Source organism: Hemicordylus capensis, chromosome 5 (genome assembly GCF_027244095.1).
Source record: "Hemicordylus capensis ecotype Gifberg chromosome 5, rHemCap1.1.pri, whole genome shotgun sequence".
NCBI classification, from domain to species: Eukaryota; Metazoa; Chordata; class Lepidosauria; order Squamata; family Cordylidae; genus Hemicordylus; species Hemicordylus capensis.
In genome coordinates, this window is record NC_069661.1 from 259,475,835 (window position 1) to 259,494,250 (window position 18,416).

An 18,416-nucleotide genomic window follows, 5' to 3' on the forward strand; every position below is an offset into this window, starting at 1 on the left:
AGCCCAGGCATCAGTGACTCTCCACAGCCAGCCGCTCCCCACACGCTGCCACACAGAACAGGCAGCAAGCCGGGAGCCTCTGCACGCCGGAGGGGGGCACCAACCACCACCACCCCGGCTCTGCTCTCCCACCAACAGGCAGGCACACAGAGAAGCGCCCCCCCCCCCCCGCCTGGCCTGGCCCAGCATCCTCTCCCCACCTCCTCCCAGGCTGGGGCAGAGGAGACCGAGCGACATTTGTGCCCCAAAGCAACCCAGTCCCCCCCCGGCACCGGCCCTCTTGCCCCCAGCCCCACGCTGCCACGGACCCCTCGCCCCGCTCCACTGATGGCTTCTCACCGGCCGTCCTTCGGAGCCGCGCTTCTGACTGGCCAGGCAGACCACCTCCCCTGCAGCCAACACCCGGGGGGGGTGCCTCAGCGGCCACCCCCCACCCCACCCACCCCGGCTACCTGGGACCAATTCCGGGGAGGGTGTGCAGCCTGCCTGGGCTCCGAGAAGCGGCCCGTGGCTGGAAGCAAGCCTGAGCCCCCCCCCGCGCCCCCCCCCCCAGAGGCACCCACTGGCCTGGGCGCCCTCCTTGGGCGAAGAGTGCCCCCCTCCCCCCGCTGGGCAAGGCGGGCAGCCAGCAGCTGGACAGTGAGTGACGGCTGGAAATGTCACGCCGCCCAAGAGGGCCTGGCAGGCTGGCACGGGGGCACGGGGGGGCGGGCAGAGTGCTGGGGAAGGCAGCCGGCCACTCCTGACTGAGCCAAGCGGCTCCACAGTCCATTTCAGACCAGCCGGCCAGAAGGGCTCCAAAGGGCAAGGGAGACCGGCAAGGACGCCCGAAATGTTCTCCCGCCTGGAGCTGGGAGCACAACACGGCCAGCGAGCAACAGCCGCGCACGGCGCTTTCGACGGAGCCACGGCAGCCCAGACGGCGGAGACGGAGGCAAGCCGAGGCGGACCGGGTCAGCACCAGTGGCGGGCGGGCAGGCGGGCAGACGGGCGAGCAGAAGGCCCCTTCGGTCACACACAGGCAGCCGGCCCCCTGCCCCACCCACACACACCCCGCCCCACAAGGAGGGCTGCCTGGGGGCCCACTGTGCCCCACCAGCCAGAGGCGGCGGCGGCAGCAGGAACACAAGAAGCCGGGGCCTCCCCCCCCCGTCTGCCTCTGGGGAGAAGCCGCCCCACCCTCCAGCCGCCTCCTCGGCCCAGGAAGGGGCTGGGCGCAGCAGCAGCAGCCCACCCTGAAGAGCCGGGGGGGCGCCAAAGGAGGCAGCTTGGTGGGGGGTCCCCCCCTCTCCCCGCCCCACCCTGCCTGAGCGATGCACTGCCTGCAGGCTGGCTGTTCCTCAGGTAGAGTTGCACGGTCTCAGGCAGAGTGGGGAGAGGGGGAAGAGAGAGAGCCCCCAGAGCCCTTCAGCATGTGGGTGTCACCTCCCTCCTAGCAGCAGCAAAGGTGGGGCCATCTGCTCCTCCACCCCCAGAGGTGAGCAGAGCCCTGTGGGGGAGGCAGGTCTGCATCCTGGCAATGTGCCCCCCCCACACACACACACCAATGGGGGCAGGGAACCAGGACATGGAGGCCTCCTTGACCCCCTGAAGGGGGGTGGCTGAGCCCCCCCAGCACTAAATGGCCAGACACGGCCTGCCAGCAGACCCTCCCCGAGTCATGCAAAGGGCTCACAAGAGGCAGAGAGCAGCGCCAGGCCCCTCCCACCGCGGCCCGTGGGGGGCTGCTCCTCAGTGGGGAGGTCAGGGGCCCAGGCCTGGGTCATCGGAGGCTGCTGGCGGGTCAGGCCCAGCCCCAGCCCAACGAGACCCCCTCCCCTCTTGCCCCACAGACACTAAAAGCCCACCGCGGAGCAGGGCCCAAGAGCCCCCCAGCAGTGGGGGGGAGACAGGCCCACCCTCCCTCCCTCCCTCCGGGGCCTTGTGTGAGCACAGAAACAGCACTAGAAACAACTGGCCAGCTGGGGGGGGGAGCGAGCGAGAAGAGCGGGCCCCAGAGGCCGCCTGCCTCCCCCCCGCCCCCGCCCCCCCTACCTCTCGCTGCAGCACCAGCTCCTTGGTGAAGCTCATGGCCTCCTCGCTGAAGGGCTCCCCTTCCTGGACCAGGCCGGGCAGGTTCCGGGCTCCCCGGGGACACTCGATGCCTGTGGAGGGAAGGCAGCGTCAGCACAGCCCTGCGCAAGGACCAGGCCCAAGGAGGCCCTCCTGCCCGCCCCCCCAGTGGCCCCCCAGCAGATGCCCCCTCTCCTGCCCCTGGGACGGAGCGGCCTCTTGCCTCGGAGGCTGGAGGCGCCCCACGGCAGCCAGCAGGGCGGGGGGGCACTGCCGGTGGGCCAGCCACGTGCCAGCACCCCCTCCGTGCACGGGCAAGCCGGGGGGCACCCCTGCCTCCGCAGAGGCCCCTCCATGCCTCGGCCTCTGGCCCCCAGATGTGACTCCAGTGTGGTGGGAGAACAGCAACGAGAGCCCAGAGCGGCAGAATCAGCAAGGAGGAGGCACCCCAGGAGAGCATCTAGTCCACCCCCAGACAGGACACTGTGGCCCAACACCCAGAGCTTGCCCTCAGAGATCTGCTCCCAGCCGCCCTCAGAGGGGCTACCATGAAGGCCAGCGAAACGGACAGCCCAGCCCTCCTGCCTGGAGTGGCCTCCCTGACCCAACAAACCTTCCCTAAAGACCCAGGCATTGGGGGGGGGGCTGCCACTTGCTGTGGGTGGGTGGGAACCCACTTCACAGACACCCCCCCCAAGACTCCCGGACTAGCCTCTAGTGGCCCTGCTCAGCCCCACCCCCCAGGAATCCAAGGGGTGCCCACGGTCGCCACCGCCCTCCAAGTGCCTCCAGGGCCCTGCCCACCCCTCAGCGCTGGGTGCTTCACCAAGCCCTCTCTGGCCAGGCTGCCCACTGCCCCGTCCCATCTCCTTCGGGATTTCTCCCCATGGTATCCCGGCTCTTCCCCCTCGGGGCCCAGAGCAGGGCGTGAGGCTCTGTTTCTCCCCACAGCCCCCCGGAGAGAGAAGTGACTGGCCCAGAGACCCCCAGCCGGTTTCACGGCTGCGCAGGGGTTTGACCTCGGCTCTTCCCCGTCCGGCACTCTAGCCACGGCACCCGGTGGGCCCTACTGGGCGTGGCTCGGGCCAAGGGCTCACCGCCTCCCACCCCTGCCCACAGAGCGGCCCATTCCGCAGCAGCCTCAGCCCCGCGGCCCAGCGGGCTGCCTCGCTCTCCACAGTGCCTGGGCTCAGCGGGGAGCGCTCTGGGCAGCCTCCGTCCGGAGGGCAGGCCCCTGCTGCAACCACCGCCCGGGGGGGCCATCTGGAGCCACTTGGAGCCTCCAGGGCTGCCTCCGAGGCCTTGGCACAGCCCTCATGCCAGCCCCCTCTCCTCCCCCCCCCACGGAAAGGCGGCAGGGGAGAGGCGGTGTCAGCCTCCCCGGGGCTTAGGGAGGGGGCTGGGGAGAGCGGTGTGTGACCAGCGGGGGCCAGACCCTGCCCATGGCCTGCCTGCCCCGCGCTGAAAGGCCAAGCCACGCAGGGGGAGCCTGGGGCCCAAAGGCCAGACAAGGGCACACCCCTCAGCCCCCTCCACAACCCAACCAGCCCCTGCTGGCAGCACACCCCGCCCCTGCAGAGAACGGCGCCAGGCGTATGGCGCCCAGCCTGGCAAGCGCTGAGCTGCAGTCTCCGGGAGGGCTAGAAGCCGGCGGGGGGGGGGGTGGAGGCGCCAAGGGCAACCTGGGTCTCCCAGAGGCCCGTCCAGAGCCAGGGCTGCTTCCCACCCCCGCCCAGCCACGAGGGCTGCTCTTCTCCCACGTGGGAGTTGGAACTCTTCTCGTCTGTGGAACTGTTCAAAACTGGTTGTGTTTTCAGTTGTGTGCACCACCTAGAGACACACCTGGCAGGAGCCGTGCTCCCTCGAAGGCGCACTCCCAGGCGGTTGGGTGTCCGCTCAGTTCAACTGAGACCCCCCCCCCAGGTTGAGCCAGGAAGGCCGCCCCCCCCGCCCCCCGGAGGCGCACACGCGGCTTGGATCCTGCCGCTCAGAACAAAGCCCATTCCGCCCAGAGACGGAGAAGAGGAGAGACTGAGGACACTGGGCAGGAGACAGACAAAGATGACTGGGCGACCGGCCGGGCAAAGGGGCCCGCTCTGCCCCCCAAGGTCACTGGCGGGGCTGCCCGGCATCGCCGCAACTTCCCTCTCTGGCTTCTGACCTACTTTTCGGGACTGGGCAACACTGTCAATCGGGGGGTGTCCAGATTCCCGGTGCCCCAGGGGGGTTTTCCGGGGCGGAGATGTGCACTGACGCAGCCCCTCCCGCAAAGGTCCTCTTTTACTTCTGCATGCCAAGTACTGGTACCCCGCCCCTCTTCTGCTCGGGGCGGGCTGGCCCACAGGATTCTTAGGGAATGCTTCATGTCTCAGGACCCCCCCTCGCCCCCCTGACCCAGGCCAAGCTCCAGCACTCCACCTGCCTGGCCTGCATGGGAGGAGGCGAGGCCACCTCAGGCGCCCGCTGTCTGTGGATGGATCAGGGCCAGCCTTGGCCCCGCCCAGCAAAGCACACACCCCCCCACACACCTTGCCTGCGGTTCATCCTGCTGGGCATCCGTCCATCACATTTGTACGCCGCCTGATACAGGCACCTCTAGGCGGTGAACGCAAACCAAATGACAAGGTCAAGGGGAAACAAACAAAAGACTTTCACGGGAGAAAAAGCTCTCAAGAGTGTAGAATTAATCTGCAGGCAAAGCCTGAGAAGACAGGTGTGTCTTCAGGGGCTTTTCTGAGAAGCAGGCAGAGGCTCCCGGTCTGGGAAGCGGGTGGGCCTGCCAGGTCATTTCAGCCTCGCGCTCGTGCAGAAGGAGTTTCGTTGCGGGCGGCAGGATCGGGGCAGTGTGTGCACGCCCTGCGCCTCGGGAGTGGGACCTTCCCGACTCAACCGGAGCGGGTCTCCACTGCACGGAGCCTGGCCTGCGCCCCGGGGCCCTCCTCTGCCTGGAGAAGCCTCGCCTTCCCACCCTCCTGCTCCAGAGGCTGGCCTGGGAGGGCCTCAAGGAGCAGGCCGCAGAGAGGAGCAGGCCAGGGGCCAGCGGGGGGAGGAGCGGGGCGCAGCAGCCAAGACCGCCCCGGGGAGGCCCCGAGCCCAGACCTCTGGCCCTTCCAGGCAGCGACTCCCCTTCTCCTTGGAAGAAGGGCCGTGGCTCTGCCCAGAGAGCGAGCAAGCAAGCGGCAGGGGAGGCCCGTGGCCAAGGCAGCCAGGCACCAGCGGCCCCCAGCCCCCCCTGTCCTCAGAGCCAGGCGGGGGCTCACGGGGAGGGCAGCTGCTCTGAGCAGCCCGGGGGCCCAGATCCGGAGGAGCAGCCCTACAGAGGGGCTCCCTCCGTGCACTCAGCACCCTCCCCGGCAGAGCTGCATATCCCACTGCACGGCTGGTCGGGGGGGCGCATGCACACATGCCAGACAGCACTGCTGCTTCTGAGCTGGGGATATATATAGCACAGAGTTGTCTTGGACTGGATGGAGAGAGAGAGAGAAAAGAGCACTGGGAAGAAAGAGGTGAATAAATCAGAGGGAAAGTGCTTTGTGCAGCAGAAATGCCGCAACCCGCAGCATTGCCACATATGAATGGCCGGGAGGGTGGGGGGCGGTCCTGGCTGGGGCGGCCTTCCCTGCGCAGCACCCCCCAGCACATGGGCGGCCGGGGCTGGGGCCGGGCCGGGCCGGGGAGGGGCAGCAGCCACCCCAGCCCGGACAGAGAGGGGCGGCCCCGCCTGGCCTCTCTCCAGCAGCTCCTCCTCTTCTCTAGCCTGCGTCGTCCCCCCCAGCAGCGTGAGAACCAGCGGGCTCCTCCTCCTGCTGCGCATCAGCCCCGCCGAGGTGGGAAGGCGGCTGTCCCTCTGCCCGGAGTCTTCTCCCCTCCTCCCGGCCCAACAGTGCTGGGCTTCCAGACCGTCCTCCTCTCAAACCAGTATACCAAGGCCCCCCCTCCTTAAAATGTGCTGCCCAGAAACGGTCACAATATTCCAAAGTGAGGGCGGGCCAGTACAGCAACTTCTCAAGATCTGGACGCAATGCGTTGGTTAATACAGCCTAGGACTGTATTGGCTTTTTGAGCAGCTGCATCACACGGCTGGCTCGTGTTCACTTGTTGTCCACTAAGAGAAGAGCCTTTTCACATCTAGCCCGGCCAGGCCAGGCCAGGCCTCCCCCATTCTGTACTTGTGCATCTAATTTTTTTTTTTTAACCCCAAAGCAGAACTTTATCTCCACTGACCTTCATCTTGCTCATTTTAGCCCAATATCTGAGCCTGTCCAGCTTGATCTCAATTCTGTCTTGTGCCCCCACCAGCTTTGTCTCCTCGGCAAATGTGTCAAGCCCCGCCCCCCTCCACCAAGTCATTTATGAAAGATAAAGAGCCCAGGACCCAGGACAGAGTCCCCTGGAGGTCCACTTCCTGCCTGCCTCCAGGGAGGGAGGTACAGCCATTCGTGAGGAGTCACCAGCTGGGCATCCAGCTAACGGGAGCATCATTTAGCCCACATTTTACCAGCTTGTTCAGCAAGGCTACCATGGGAGACTTTGTCAAATGCTTGGCTGAAATCGAGATATACGATGTCCACAGCATCCCGATGATCTACTAAAGAAGTCGCTATCAGAAAGGGAGATGAGATGGCTTCACCAGGTCCATAGGTGAGCGCAGGGAACTCTGCCTCCCCAACCGCTGCAAGGGCATCAGCAGTCCAAAGCCAGTGGGCGGGCTCTTGCAACCAACCGACACCCCCCCCCCCAGCTCCCCTGCCGCCAGACATCTTCATTGTTCCCAGCTCAGTGCTGCAAACTCCCAACAGTTAAACAAAAGCAACCGGAGTTCAGATCTCAGATCAACACGAGAGTGTTGCAGTCGTCAGGGAAACCCTGAGTCCTCATAGGAACCTAGGAAGCTGCCATATACTGAGTCAGACCATCGGTCTATCTAGCTCAGTATTGTTTTCACAGACTGGCAGCAGCTTCTCCAAGGTTGCAGGCAGGAATCTCTCTCAGCCCTCTCTTGGAGATGCTGCCAGGGAGGGAATTTGGGACCTGGTTGCTCTCCCCAGAGCGGCTTCATCCCCTGAAGGGAACCTCTTACAGTGCTCACACTTCTAGCCTCCCTTTCGTATGCAACCAGGGCGGACCCTGCTTAGCTAGGGGACAAGTCAAGCTTTCTACAAGACCAGCTCTCCTCTCCCAGCATGCTTCGTGGAAGTGGGCATGGCTCAATGCCTGGGATCTCCCCGCAAGCTGTGGGCAGGTCATCAGAACCTGCCCAGCCTCGGGAGTGACTTGCCCAGCGGAATTCCGAGGGGCAGCCGGGAGGCACCGACTCCGCGAGTGGGGGAAGTGGAGGCGGGAGCATTTTCGCTGGACGGCAAGGAGGAGACGGCCTTGTGTGCTGTGCGCACACACCGCAGGCCTCAGCCCCTTTCCAAGCAGTGCAAGGAAAAGCCCAGCCAAATGGGAGAAAGAAGCCTCTTGCAGGCAGAGCCCTGAGGCACTTCCATCCTGCCCCCCCCCCCGAGGAGGGCCAGCAGCAAAGGCCAAGGGTCATCGTGCCTGGAGGTGGCGCTTGGCCAACTTCTCCAGCGAGGAACGGCACGAGATGATGCCACTGGGTGGGGTCGGCACGTGGGCAACATCCTCCGAAAGCAGTTTCATGCACAGCGTAGATGCCAAGGTGACCGGAGGACGCGACCCTGCCGGACGCCAGAAGACCGCGGCCAGGGGGTCAAGCAAGAGCCCTCCAGCGCCACTTTCCGGCACCCTGCCACCAGGAAGGCTCAGAGGCACTGAAGTCGGGTGCTACAAACCCCACCCCTGCCAGGCGGTCCACAAGGACACCCTGGTGGGCGGTGGCGCCAGCAGCTCCGGCAGGCCCAGCCCGGCTCACCTGCCCTGCGACGTCTCCGGCGGAAGCCGTCCGCAGAGCAGCCCAGCCTGCTGCAGTGCCAGCAGCGGGGAGGGTCTGGTGCCGCCTCCTCAGCAAATCGCTGGCCTCCGGGTGGCCGCTGCGTGCCTCAAGCGGGGGAGAGCAACACTGGGTGGGAAGGATCCAGCCCGGTGGGGTCCTGGGAGGGGCGCTGAGCGGCAGGAGCCGGGGGCTGCAGTTGCAAGGGGTGCGCCGGGGCTTCCCCAGGAGGCCCTGATGTGACGAGGCAGCCTTGGAAGCACAGCACCGCGAGGAGTGCAGCCCCCTTCCAAGCCACCGCCCCAACCTGACCGCGGGGGTGTGGGGGCGCGTGGGGAGCTGCCACGGAATGGCTGCCAAGGCCTGAGAATCCGGCTGCTCTCCAAGGCGTGGCGCCCTGTGCCTCCCTCTTCCAAAGCCCCCTTGAGGACCCCCCTGGGGAAATGCTAGGGGTTTCCCCAGAAGTGTGCACATGAACCATTTGGGCAGGACCAACGCGGGGGGGGGCACTTTTGCCGTTTCTGCTGCTGCTGCTGCTGCTGCAGTAATAGCTGGATGCTCTGAAGTGGTCCTAACAATGGCAGGCTTGTAAAGAGAACAATGCAGAGCGATCTCTGGGAGTTGCTGAGAGCAAATCCAAGCATTTGAAGCAAAAAGCCAAATACAAACCGTCTGGCGGAGTCTGAGCAGGCCTCTGCCGCCTCCGGCCGCCCCCCACCCCACCCCACCCCACCCCACCCCACGCCTGTACAGGCTGCACTGCAGTCTGGGAAAGGGCTGCTCGGGGCCCCTCCGGCTCTGGCCGGGACATGTGCTTGTGCGAGGGAGAACCACCCACTGCTCCCCCTAAGGCGTGTGCACGTGCGTGCGCTCACAAGTTTTCCGATGCTGAATGAGGAAGGCCCCACTCTGGAGGCACATGGTGCACACTCCTTGCCCGGAGACTGCCGCCCAGAACAGAACTCACTCCGCACACCGATGAAAAAGATTAGCAGGGCCATTGGACCAAACGCTGAGCCCCCCACCATGAAGTGATCTCGGAGGCAGCAAGCAGCTGGCAGGCAGGCAGCCCTCAAGGCGAGGCCCCCTCCCCATCACGGAGAGCGGCAGGCGGCCTCACGCTGCTCCCCTCTCCGCTTGGCCCAGGAGTCAAGCGCATTTGGCCCTCGGGACAACTCCGCCACAGACCGGCCTGCTCCCAGCTCCGCGGCCAGGCATGCAAGCACGGCACCCTCGGGGGCAGGGGGCTCTCTGTGGACTCCATGGGGGAGGACAGAGAGCCCAGCCGGCCAGCAAGGGGGCTGCTGCCCCGAAAGCTTCCCTGCTGGAGACGGGGGGCAGGGGCCGGCCAGCCCCCCCCTCCGCTGCCCAGGAACACTGGCCCGAAGGCCCCGCGCTCAGGTGCGGCCAGGCAGGGCTCCTGGAGGGGCAGCCAGACCACTGCGGGCAGGTCTTACTGCAGAGGGAGGGGAGCGTCTGCCGCCCCGGCCCCTCCGCAGGAGGCAGCTCCCACCTGGCCACACAGCCAGCGCCTCACGACAAAGGCGGCCACGACTCCAGGACGCCGCCAGGAGCAGCTCCCACCTGCCCCCTCCATCCCTCACAAGGCAGCGGGCGTGGCCGGAAAACAAGCCTGGGGCAGAGGAGGAGGAGTTGCTCACAGGAAGCTGGGCTCATCTGCCCAGTGAGACCATTCCAAGTGCCCTTGGGATGGGGGAGCGGAGCCGGGCTCCCTCCAGCCCTCTCTCTGCCCCCCCACCCCACCCCCCCAGAAGATTCACCGTCTTCCCCGTCCAGACCAGGAGGGCTCCATCACTGAGGCCAAGGCCCTGAAGCTGGGGGCAATCCCCGGTCTCCCCACTCGTGGCTCACTTTGTGGCCGCACTGGGAGAAAACCCTGCTGGCTTCGGGAAGCTTCTATCTGGACTAGAGATGGAGGGAAAGCAGACAGAAAAGCCGAGTGGGGGAGTTCCCCACCCCAAAGCATTTTTTCCATTTTTCTAATGGGGGGAAACAGACATTTTGGGAAGCCCCAGGGCAAATCCCCTTATGCAATATTCTCTCTTTTGGAATGGTGAGTGGGGTTTGCATGTGCATGTTTTTAAAAGGCAAAGTTCTCAAATATGCTTTTAGCTGCCCTCCGAATGCTTTCCGAAGGCTACGCAAGACCATCTACGGTTTTAGGCAATCAACACAACTGCATCCAATAGGCAGGTTCTCTTCCCCAATGATTTTGCTCACTTCAGACTCCTCTGGCTTCTGCAAAACACGAGAGAAACTGGTCTGTCTAAGCCCACAAGAGCACGAGGGGCCTGGAGCAGAAGCCAAGTTCAGAGCCAGAAGCAATCGGTGCTCTCTCGGCAGGAAGCGACTGCCACTAGAGAGAAGCCCCGGAGATGGCAGGACGCGGCCAGATGAGACAGCCGCCTGCTTCAGGGAGAGGAGGTGGGTGCCCCTGGCTCCTTCTTCATAGCGAGCAGGAGGACACTTGGGGTGGGAGCTGCTGCGGGAGACGCTTGCTGCCTGGGAAGACGCGCAGCCTCCCTGCAGCCTGTTCTTTCCCTTCCTACGGCGTGGAGGGCTTCCATTCTCCCTGCTGGGGATTCCCCGCTTTCCCGAACTAGCAAAAACTGGGGTGCCCAGCTGTCTCTGGCGACAGGAGCTTGCTGCTCCATCTCCAATACAAAGTGTATTATTGTCTGACTAAAATTAAAGCACTAAAATTTCAAATGTCATGACAAAATCAAATGGTACAATTCAGGTGCTAATGAAAGCTATACATAAAAGACATTTTACACTCTCAAAGTATTAATGTTCAGAGTCAACAAGAAAATAAGCATTGCACAGCTATTTCGGATTTCTCCAATATTTCTGGCCTTTTCTTCCCCCAAAGTGGCTCCCCCCCCCCACCCCCCAGTGCCAAGATTCCACATTGCCAGGAACGTTACAGCTTCTCCTGGAAAGCAAAATTCTAAAGTGCTGGAGTCCCAGGAGATGTGGGAAGAGCAGAGAGGCAGCGGGAGAGCTCTTGCCAGGCGGCCTCGCCACCCCCACCATCGCAACCCCCCAGCCAGACACACACACACACACACACACACACACACACACACACACACACACCCACGGCACCCTTGCCAGCTGCTGCTGCTGCCCGGCCAAGCACATGTGCGGGTCAGCGAGGCGCCTCCCTCGCCTGGCACACTCAGAGCCTGCTGGCTCCCAGCAGCCTCACTCCGGGTCACAGGGCCACTGTCCTGCCAACTGCAGGAAACGGGCAAGCCCCCAACCAAGGGGCAGCGGGAGGGTGTGGAGCATCAAGCAGGATGCTGGGCACTTGAGCCCAGCAACACTCTCCCACACGCCTGCCTGCCTGGACCCAGCGCTCCTGCCCTCTTGGCCTCCTACGGCGCCCGCGGGGCCCCTGCCGCCAGTGGGTGCTGGCCCTGGAGGCAGATGCAGCCCCACTCCCGTGTGGCACCCCCCTGCACCCCCACCCCGCTGGGCTGCAGCTGCTCTCCGTTCGGCAGGAGGCGGCTGGGCTCTGGCATCACGCTGACCTGGCCCTGCACAGCTGGAAGGCCCTCCGATGCCGGGGGGGCGGCCAAGAGCGGGGCGGCCCCCAGAACGGGCCCTGACAGTCCAGCAGGCACTGAGGCACAGGTCACGGCAGAGCCAGGCCAGAGAGAGAGAGAGAGAGAGGCACCGGCTCCTCCGGGCACACACAGAAGCCACCCGGCTGGGTAGAGCCCGCCATGCCCTCTTGCTTGGAGCGGGAGGGTGTCGTGGCCGCCGCCTCCTTCTCCCCGACCCCACCAAGCCAGGGAAGCAACCTGGGGAGGTGGGGGCTCCAATGGCTGCAGAGAGCCAGCCTGGCCGGAGCAAGCCCAGGGAGGGCCTTTGGAGAAGCAGGGACAGGCGGAGTGCCTCTGCCACAAGTGGGCTTGGCAGTGGGGCACAGAAGCCAGCCCCAAGGGGGGAGGGGGGAGAGAGAGCAGGCACCAGAACAGCCCTCCTGCTGGATTAGGCCCACAGTGCCCCCCCCCAGACGCCTCCGAGAAGCAGCCCACGGGCAAGAGGAGAGGGCAGGCCCCCTCCCCTGCAACTGGCGTGGAGAGCCTCCTTGCCTCGGAGCCTGGAGATGGCCTAGAGCCACCAGACTAGCAGCCATGGTTGGACTCTGCCCTCCAGACCCTGCCAGCAGCAGGGCTCTGGTGGGAGGGGCTCTTTCGCGGGGAGGCCCCCCTCCCACTCCCTGACAAAGGCCTCTGGCTGACCCCCCCCAATCAATACTGTCCAGAAGCTCCCACAGGACTGGCTAACGGCAAGAGGATGCACAATGACTTGGGCAATTCATCAGTGACCTAATGACCAATGATGGTCAATGATGGTAGGGATGACCAACGATCCCTACCTGGGGACAAGGTCAACAGCAGCAAGGCAGACCCCCGGCTCCCTCCAGCAGCCACCCGGTGGGCCATCAGAGGCGCAGAGACTGGCAGGCACCCAGGGGGCTCTTCCTTGGCCTGCCCCACCCTTCCTGCTGTGCGGCTCACAATGTGCAAGACGCATTTCAGTTTGTGTGATGCAAGTTTGGCCACTGGAGATGGGGGGGGGGCTAGTCAGACAGCTCTCCTCTTTGGACAGAGGGTTTTATTTTGGATCTATTTCTACCAGGTGTGGCCTGGAAGCAGCTTCCCCAGCCCTTCAATGTCCACGTGGGAAGACCACGAGACGACAATGGCTGGGCCCGGGGGGGGGGCGCATAAGGGTGGGCAGGATCCGCAGAGGCGCCATGGGGAGGGGAGGGGCAGGTGGGGGCCTTCAGGAAGAGGAGAGCAGGTCCTTACCTGCTCTCTGCTGCCCCCTGCAGCTTCCTGCTCGGGCGGTACACGTCCCTAGTACCCGCGCATGACACCGACATGCTAACCATGCACGTGTGCTGGGACAGGAAGCTGCATGGTGTGGCGGAGAGCCGGGAAAGACCTGGCCGCCTCCTCTTCCTCAAAGCTCCTGCTCGCCCCTCCCCTCCCCATGGCGCCGAACCAGATTGGCATCAAACCTGTGCTCAGACCTCAGTTCTTGCACACCCTGAGGGGGTGCACCGATCACCACGGCAAGCGATGGAACCCACCGTGACACTGCTCAGCCCCTGAAAGGTGCCCACTGCCAGAGGAGGCAGGAAAGTGGCCGTGATCCCAAACGCGTTGGGGTGCTGAACACCAGACTGGATTGCAGAGAGCCCCGAAAGGGTGTCTCCGACGGGGCAGAAATGCTGGCAGCTGCAACACGGCAGAAGTGAGCGTCACGGGATGGAGGTTTGGGCAAGACAGCCCAGCTTCACACCCACACAGCTGCCCTCTTGAGCTGGTGGGGACTAACCAGAAGGCAGGTGCTCGAAGGGGTCATGGACAGCACAGTGGAAATCCCGACCCCGACTGTGGCAGCTGCGGACTCCCTGCTTGGGATCACCAGGAAAGGGGACGGAGGCCCCCCACCGGCACAGCCCAGAGTGCCCGGATGCCCGTCTGCGGTGCGGCCCCGTCTGGAAGGGTGGTGCATCTCAAGAGCCACCCTGCAGAGCACGCGGACGTGCCGGCGAGGGGAAGGCTCCGGTGCTTGCGCTTGGGGTCTTGCGCGTAGGGAGGGCGTTGGCTCCGCGGGGGATGCGGCAGAGACTTCTCACGTGATGTCTGGTCTGGAGCGAGAGCGGTCAAGGAGACGGGTTTCCTCCGCTCCCCTTGGAATGGAGCGGAGGGCCATCGCAGGTGGCCAGGCCCGGGCTGAGCGGTGGCTGGACTGCTCAGACCTCGCCAGGCCCGGATGCCTGGCTGCTGCCGGGGCCCCGGCTCCCCTCCCAGAGCCCGGGGCCCCTGGTCTGGAAGCAGGCTCAAAGCCCAGCCTCTCCCCGGGCCCCGCAGCCGGCACACCCGGAGAGGGCCCCCTCTCTCCCGCGCCCGCCAGCCCTGCTGCGGGGGCCGCCGGCACCCTCCCACCCCACAGGCCAGGAGCCTTCGGGCCATCAGGAGGAGGGGGCTCCCCGGGCCTGGAAGCAGGAGGATGGATGGAGCCAGGCTGGCACCCCCCAGACAGGCCCTGCCACAAGGGGGCCGCTGGGGGCCAGAAGGCGGGGGCGCCTGCAGACACCAGGCCGGCTCCCCTTGGGGCCCTCGGCAGGCAGGAGCAGTCCCGCCCCCCCCCCATACCAACAGCGGAGCTCCCCTCCCCTCCCTGCTGTGCTAACGGGCTCATTACCTGCTCTTCAGATCATAATTGGCAGCTACAGCTTGATTAGAGAGCCTCGGGCGAAGTGTGGGGGTGGGCAGAGAAGGCGCTGGGGGAGGGGGGCTGGCAATGGGCCTGCTCAGCCCCCCCCACCCCCACCCCCAGCCAGCAGCCCCTATGCTGGGGAATGGGATGCTTGCCGGCCGGCCCGCCTCCTGGACACCCATCTCTGGCCCTGCTCCGGACTCGGGGGGGGGCACAGGCCAATGCCCCACAGGACGAGGAGGAGGAGGAGGAGGAGGAGGAGGAGGAAGGGGTGCATAGGGCCCCCCAGAAGGTCAGTGGGGTGAGGACTGGAGGCGCCCAATCCCAGGCAGCAGCCCAAGGGAGCCTGCGGCGAGGAGGCCAGATGGGACCCTCCCTCCCTCCAGACACAAGGCTTGTCCTGCCCTCCTCCCCCCCGCCCCCCCCCCCCCGATCATCTTCACAGCAGCCCTGTAAGGCGGCTTCATGCTGGGAGACCCACCGCCGGCCCGCGGCCTCCCCGGTGAGCTGTGGGGCTGAGCAGGGAGGTGAGCCTGGCTCTCTCCACCCACGGAGGAGAAGCCGGTTCTGGAGTCACCGTCTGCCCCCAGCCGCCGGGCCGGGCCGGAAGCAGAGCTCCCTGCGCGGAGGGAGGCTGGGCAGGCACCCCAGGGCTCCAGCGGGGCTGCGCTCACCCCACTGCCTGGGATGGGGGGGGGGTTCACACTGCTGCTGCCGCCGCCGCCACTGCCGCCCCCATGAAGGCCACACGGTGCCTGCACCGCAGGGGTGAGGAGGAGGAGGAGGAGGAGGAGGAGGAGGGGCACCTGGCAAGCAGGCTCAGCTGGACCGCGGCTGGCTCCCCCAAGCTACCTTGCAGGGAGGTCGTGAGGCTAAACTACCGCCCAAGGGCGCTCTTGGCAGGGAGGGGTGGGGGGAGCGCAAGCCCCCCCCCCCCGTGCACGCACACACACACACACCCCCGTCCAACCTCCCCGTCATCGGCAAGGTGAAGGCAGGCCTGCAGCAGGGCCCAGAGCCGGTTCCCATGGCAACGGGACTGAAATAGCACCGGCGGCAGCCCGGCCGGCAGCTGCCTCTCCCAGGGCCGGGGGCAGCCCCTGCCGCTCCCCAAGCCCAAAATTAGCCCCACAGCGCAAGAGGCGGCGAGCGCCACCTCCGCGCCCCCACGGCGCCTGCTGTGTGGGGAGCTGCTTCGCGGGCAGGCCCTGCACAGGCAGGGCCAAAGCAGCACCCAGCCAAGCAGGAGGCCGTGTCCGCTGAGAGGGCCCCCGGCTGCAACCCCCCCCCTTGCCTGGGTTCCCCCGGCGGAGGTCCGGGGGGGGGCCCTGGGAGGCACCGCTGGTGAGGAGCTCCAGGGAAGAGGACACAGGTCCCTGCCCCAGGAAGCCCACAGTCTAGCTCCGGACACAGCAGAGGCAAGAGGAAGCCTCTGCAAATGCCTCGGTGGCCTGGCCTTGAGCTTCATTGCAGCAGGGCTGGGCAGGGAGGCGGAGGCGGGGAGCAAGGAGAGAGGCAGCAGGAGCAGCAGCGGCGGCGGCAGCAGCAGGAGCCTCCCGGGGTCTGAGCGAGGCGGCTGGGCAGTGGGCAAGGCCACAGGAGGGCCGGAGCGGGCAGGGGGGAGCCAGCCAGCCGAGGAGGCCTCAGGGCCGCCGCCATCCTCCTCCTCCTCCTCCTCCTCCTCCGTATGGGGAAGCTGCCCCTGCCCCCCTGCCCCTCCTCCGTCAGCGGGGCCCTGCCTAGCCCCTATCCACCCCGGGGCTGGGAAACCGAGAGCCCCCTCCCCATGGAGGGCCCCCCCCCCACACACACACGCTGTTCCTTGACAGCTGCACCACACTTTTCTCCCCAGCGCGGCCTCCCCAGGAAGGACAGACTGAAGACCAAACCGTGTCCCCAGCCCAGCCCACCTCCCGTTTATTTCGGGGCTGCAACAATCCTCTCTCCTCCCCCCCCCATCCTGGGACTGGGGCCGGTTGGCATGAGAAAGTATGCAGAGGTGGGGAGTGTGTGGGATGGGGCGGGGGGGGGGGCGATCCCTTCTGGATCTCCATAAAACTGCAATTCAATTACAAAAGCAAGGCAAATTCCTAAGTCTCCACAGCCCCACTAATTGCATAATTAAGGACCAGGACGCCAGAAACGCAATTACACTCACTGGTTGTGTCGTTAAGTGCCCCCCCTGCCCCCCCAATCATCATCAAGTGGGATTCCCACTTAGAAATGGGGTCCTTAATTGTGCCCCTTTGTTGAGGGAGAGGAATCAGCCCAGAGGCTCAGACACAAGGAGAGGCTGTTCTCTCGCACCCCAAACCTCCTGCCTGGAGCAGCAGCTGATCCAGACCAGGCGGGCCCCCCCTCCTCGCGGCCCCCCCTCCACTTTCTCCTGCAGGGGATCCTGGAACGTGCAGAAATGCAGCAGCAGCAGCAGCAGCAGCACCACACGAGTGTGCGCGCACACACACACACACACACATTCACCCAGCACTCAAAGGACAGAGCAGCACAAATTCCCCTAAACGAAGTGGGGAAGCTCCAGCTCAGCACTGCAACACACACACACACACACACACACACACACACACACACACGCCCTCCCATAGCAACATCAGCCCTGCAGCTGCCTGCACACAAGGACTGTGTGCTTCTGCAGCTCCTCCTCGCAGGGAAGCCAGGAGAATCCTCCCCGGCCAGAGGCATCCGGAGTTTGCCCTGCTTTTGCAGCAGCAGCAGCAGCATCTCTTATTTATTTTTTACCTTAAGTGGGAGTTTTAGTGCTTATTAAAATTTTAAAATATCAGAGGCTCTGGAACGAGGAGTCTCATTTTCTTGTCTTCTGCTGCTGACTTTAGGACTAGTTAATTATAAATAAGATTCCGGGATGATGTGTCCACATTACACACATGGCTGGTAAGAACCAGGGAGGCTCGGGACGGGCTGCCTGCAATCTCAGCACACCCACAGCCAGCCCGGGAGAGAGCCCAGCGGGAAGTGGCCGGTGGCTGCAGGAGAGGGAGGACCCCCACCAACAGCGGAGGGGGGGTGGAACTCATGGCTGGCCACCCATGGAAGCTCCACAGGAGCCAGGCCATGGCCTGCATCTGGCTACATGGGCAAGCGGGAGCTGTGCCAGACTTGGGGAGCGGGGCAGAGGCCTGCCCTGCCCTCCACAAGCACTGGCCCAAGAACCTCACAGACCCCCAGAGGGCCAGGTGTGTCTGGCTAGTCTCGTGGTAGTGAGCATGGCTTGTCCCCCTTGCTAAGCAGAGTCTGCCCTGGTCTGCATTTGAATGGGAGACTACCTGTGTGAGTCCTGGAAGAGACTCTCCTTAGAGGAGGGGGCTGCTCTGGGAAGAGCCCCTGCCCGCTTGCATGCAGAAGGTTCCCAGTTCCCTCCCTGGCAGCATCTCCAGATAGGCCTGGGAGAGACTCCTGCCTGCAGCCTTGGAGAAGCCGCTGCCAGTCTGTGAAGACAAAACTGAGCTAGAGAGACCAATGGCCTGAACTCTGCATAGGGCAGTTTCCTATGTTCCTATGTTCCAGCTGGGCTTTGGCCTGGCTCTCGCCGACGGCAAGCTCCCAGAACAGCAGGTCTTTCTCCAGGACCGTTCAGTGACTTGCATTGTCCACCATTTACAAAACCTTTTAAAAAACAATTTAGGATGATCTGTTGTGGCACATAGGTGTTGTGTGTGTGTGTATTTACTATGCTTTTGGTGACCACTCTTCAGCCTCCTTTGAGATTTCTTGACTTCATGAGCTGAGCTTCAGTGAGCGGGGGGGGGGGGGGCATTTTAAAGCCTTGCCTCTGGGCCCACCACGCCTACCTGGCTACGCCCCGGATGCCAAGGTGGACCCCTGGGCCAACGGTCCGACTTGGCAGAAGGCAGATTCCGACCTCCCTTCCTCTGGACCGGGACTGGCCAAACGCCCCACCCAGGCACTCCGGGCAGACTCCGCCACCAGGGAGCGGGGGGGCCCTCTTGCCCCCACTCGCAGGCTGCTGGCCTGGACGGGCCTTGGCCCAGGGATGGCTCAGCCGCGCCCTCCTCACGCCCTGGGCCAGCGTCCGCAGCTGAGCCCTGCGGCTCCTCCCAGCCACCTGCTCTTGGCCGCCTCTCCGTCCACCAGCCTCAGCCCCCGATGCTGCTGCAGCCTCTCCTCAAGGGGAAGGGGGTGCTCTGGCCGCCTGCCATCGCCT

The 18,416-nt window shown here is 64.9% G+C and overlaps 1 protein-coding gene across 1 annotated transcript in view; it reads right to left on the reverse strand.

Moving 5' to 3' along the window:
- SND1 (staphylococcal nuclease and tudor domain containing 1) overlaps nucleotides 1–18,416 on the reverse strand; it is a 182,837-nt gene that overhangs the window by 49,859 nt on the left and 114,562 nt on the right. Inside the window, exon 16 of the mRNA XM_053253263.1 lies at nucleotides 2,035–2,144. Within this exon, the coding sequence (XP_053109238.1) occupies nucleotides 2,035–2,144 (110 nt within the window). The remainder of the gene's footprint in view (nucleotides 1–2,034; nucleotides 2,145–18,416) is intronic.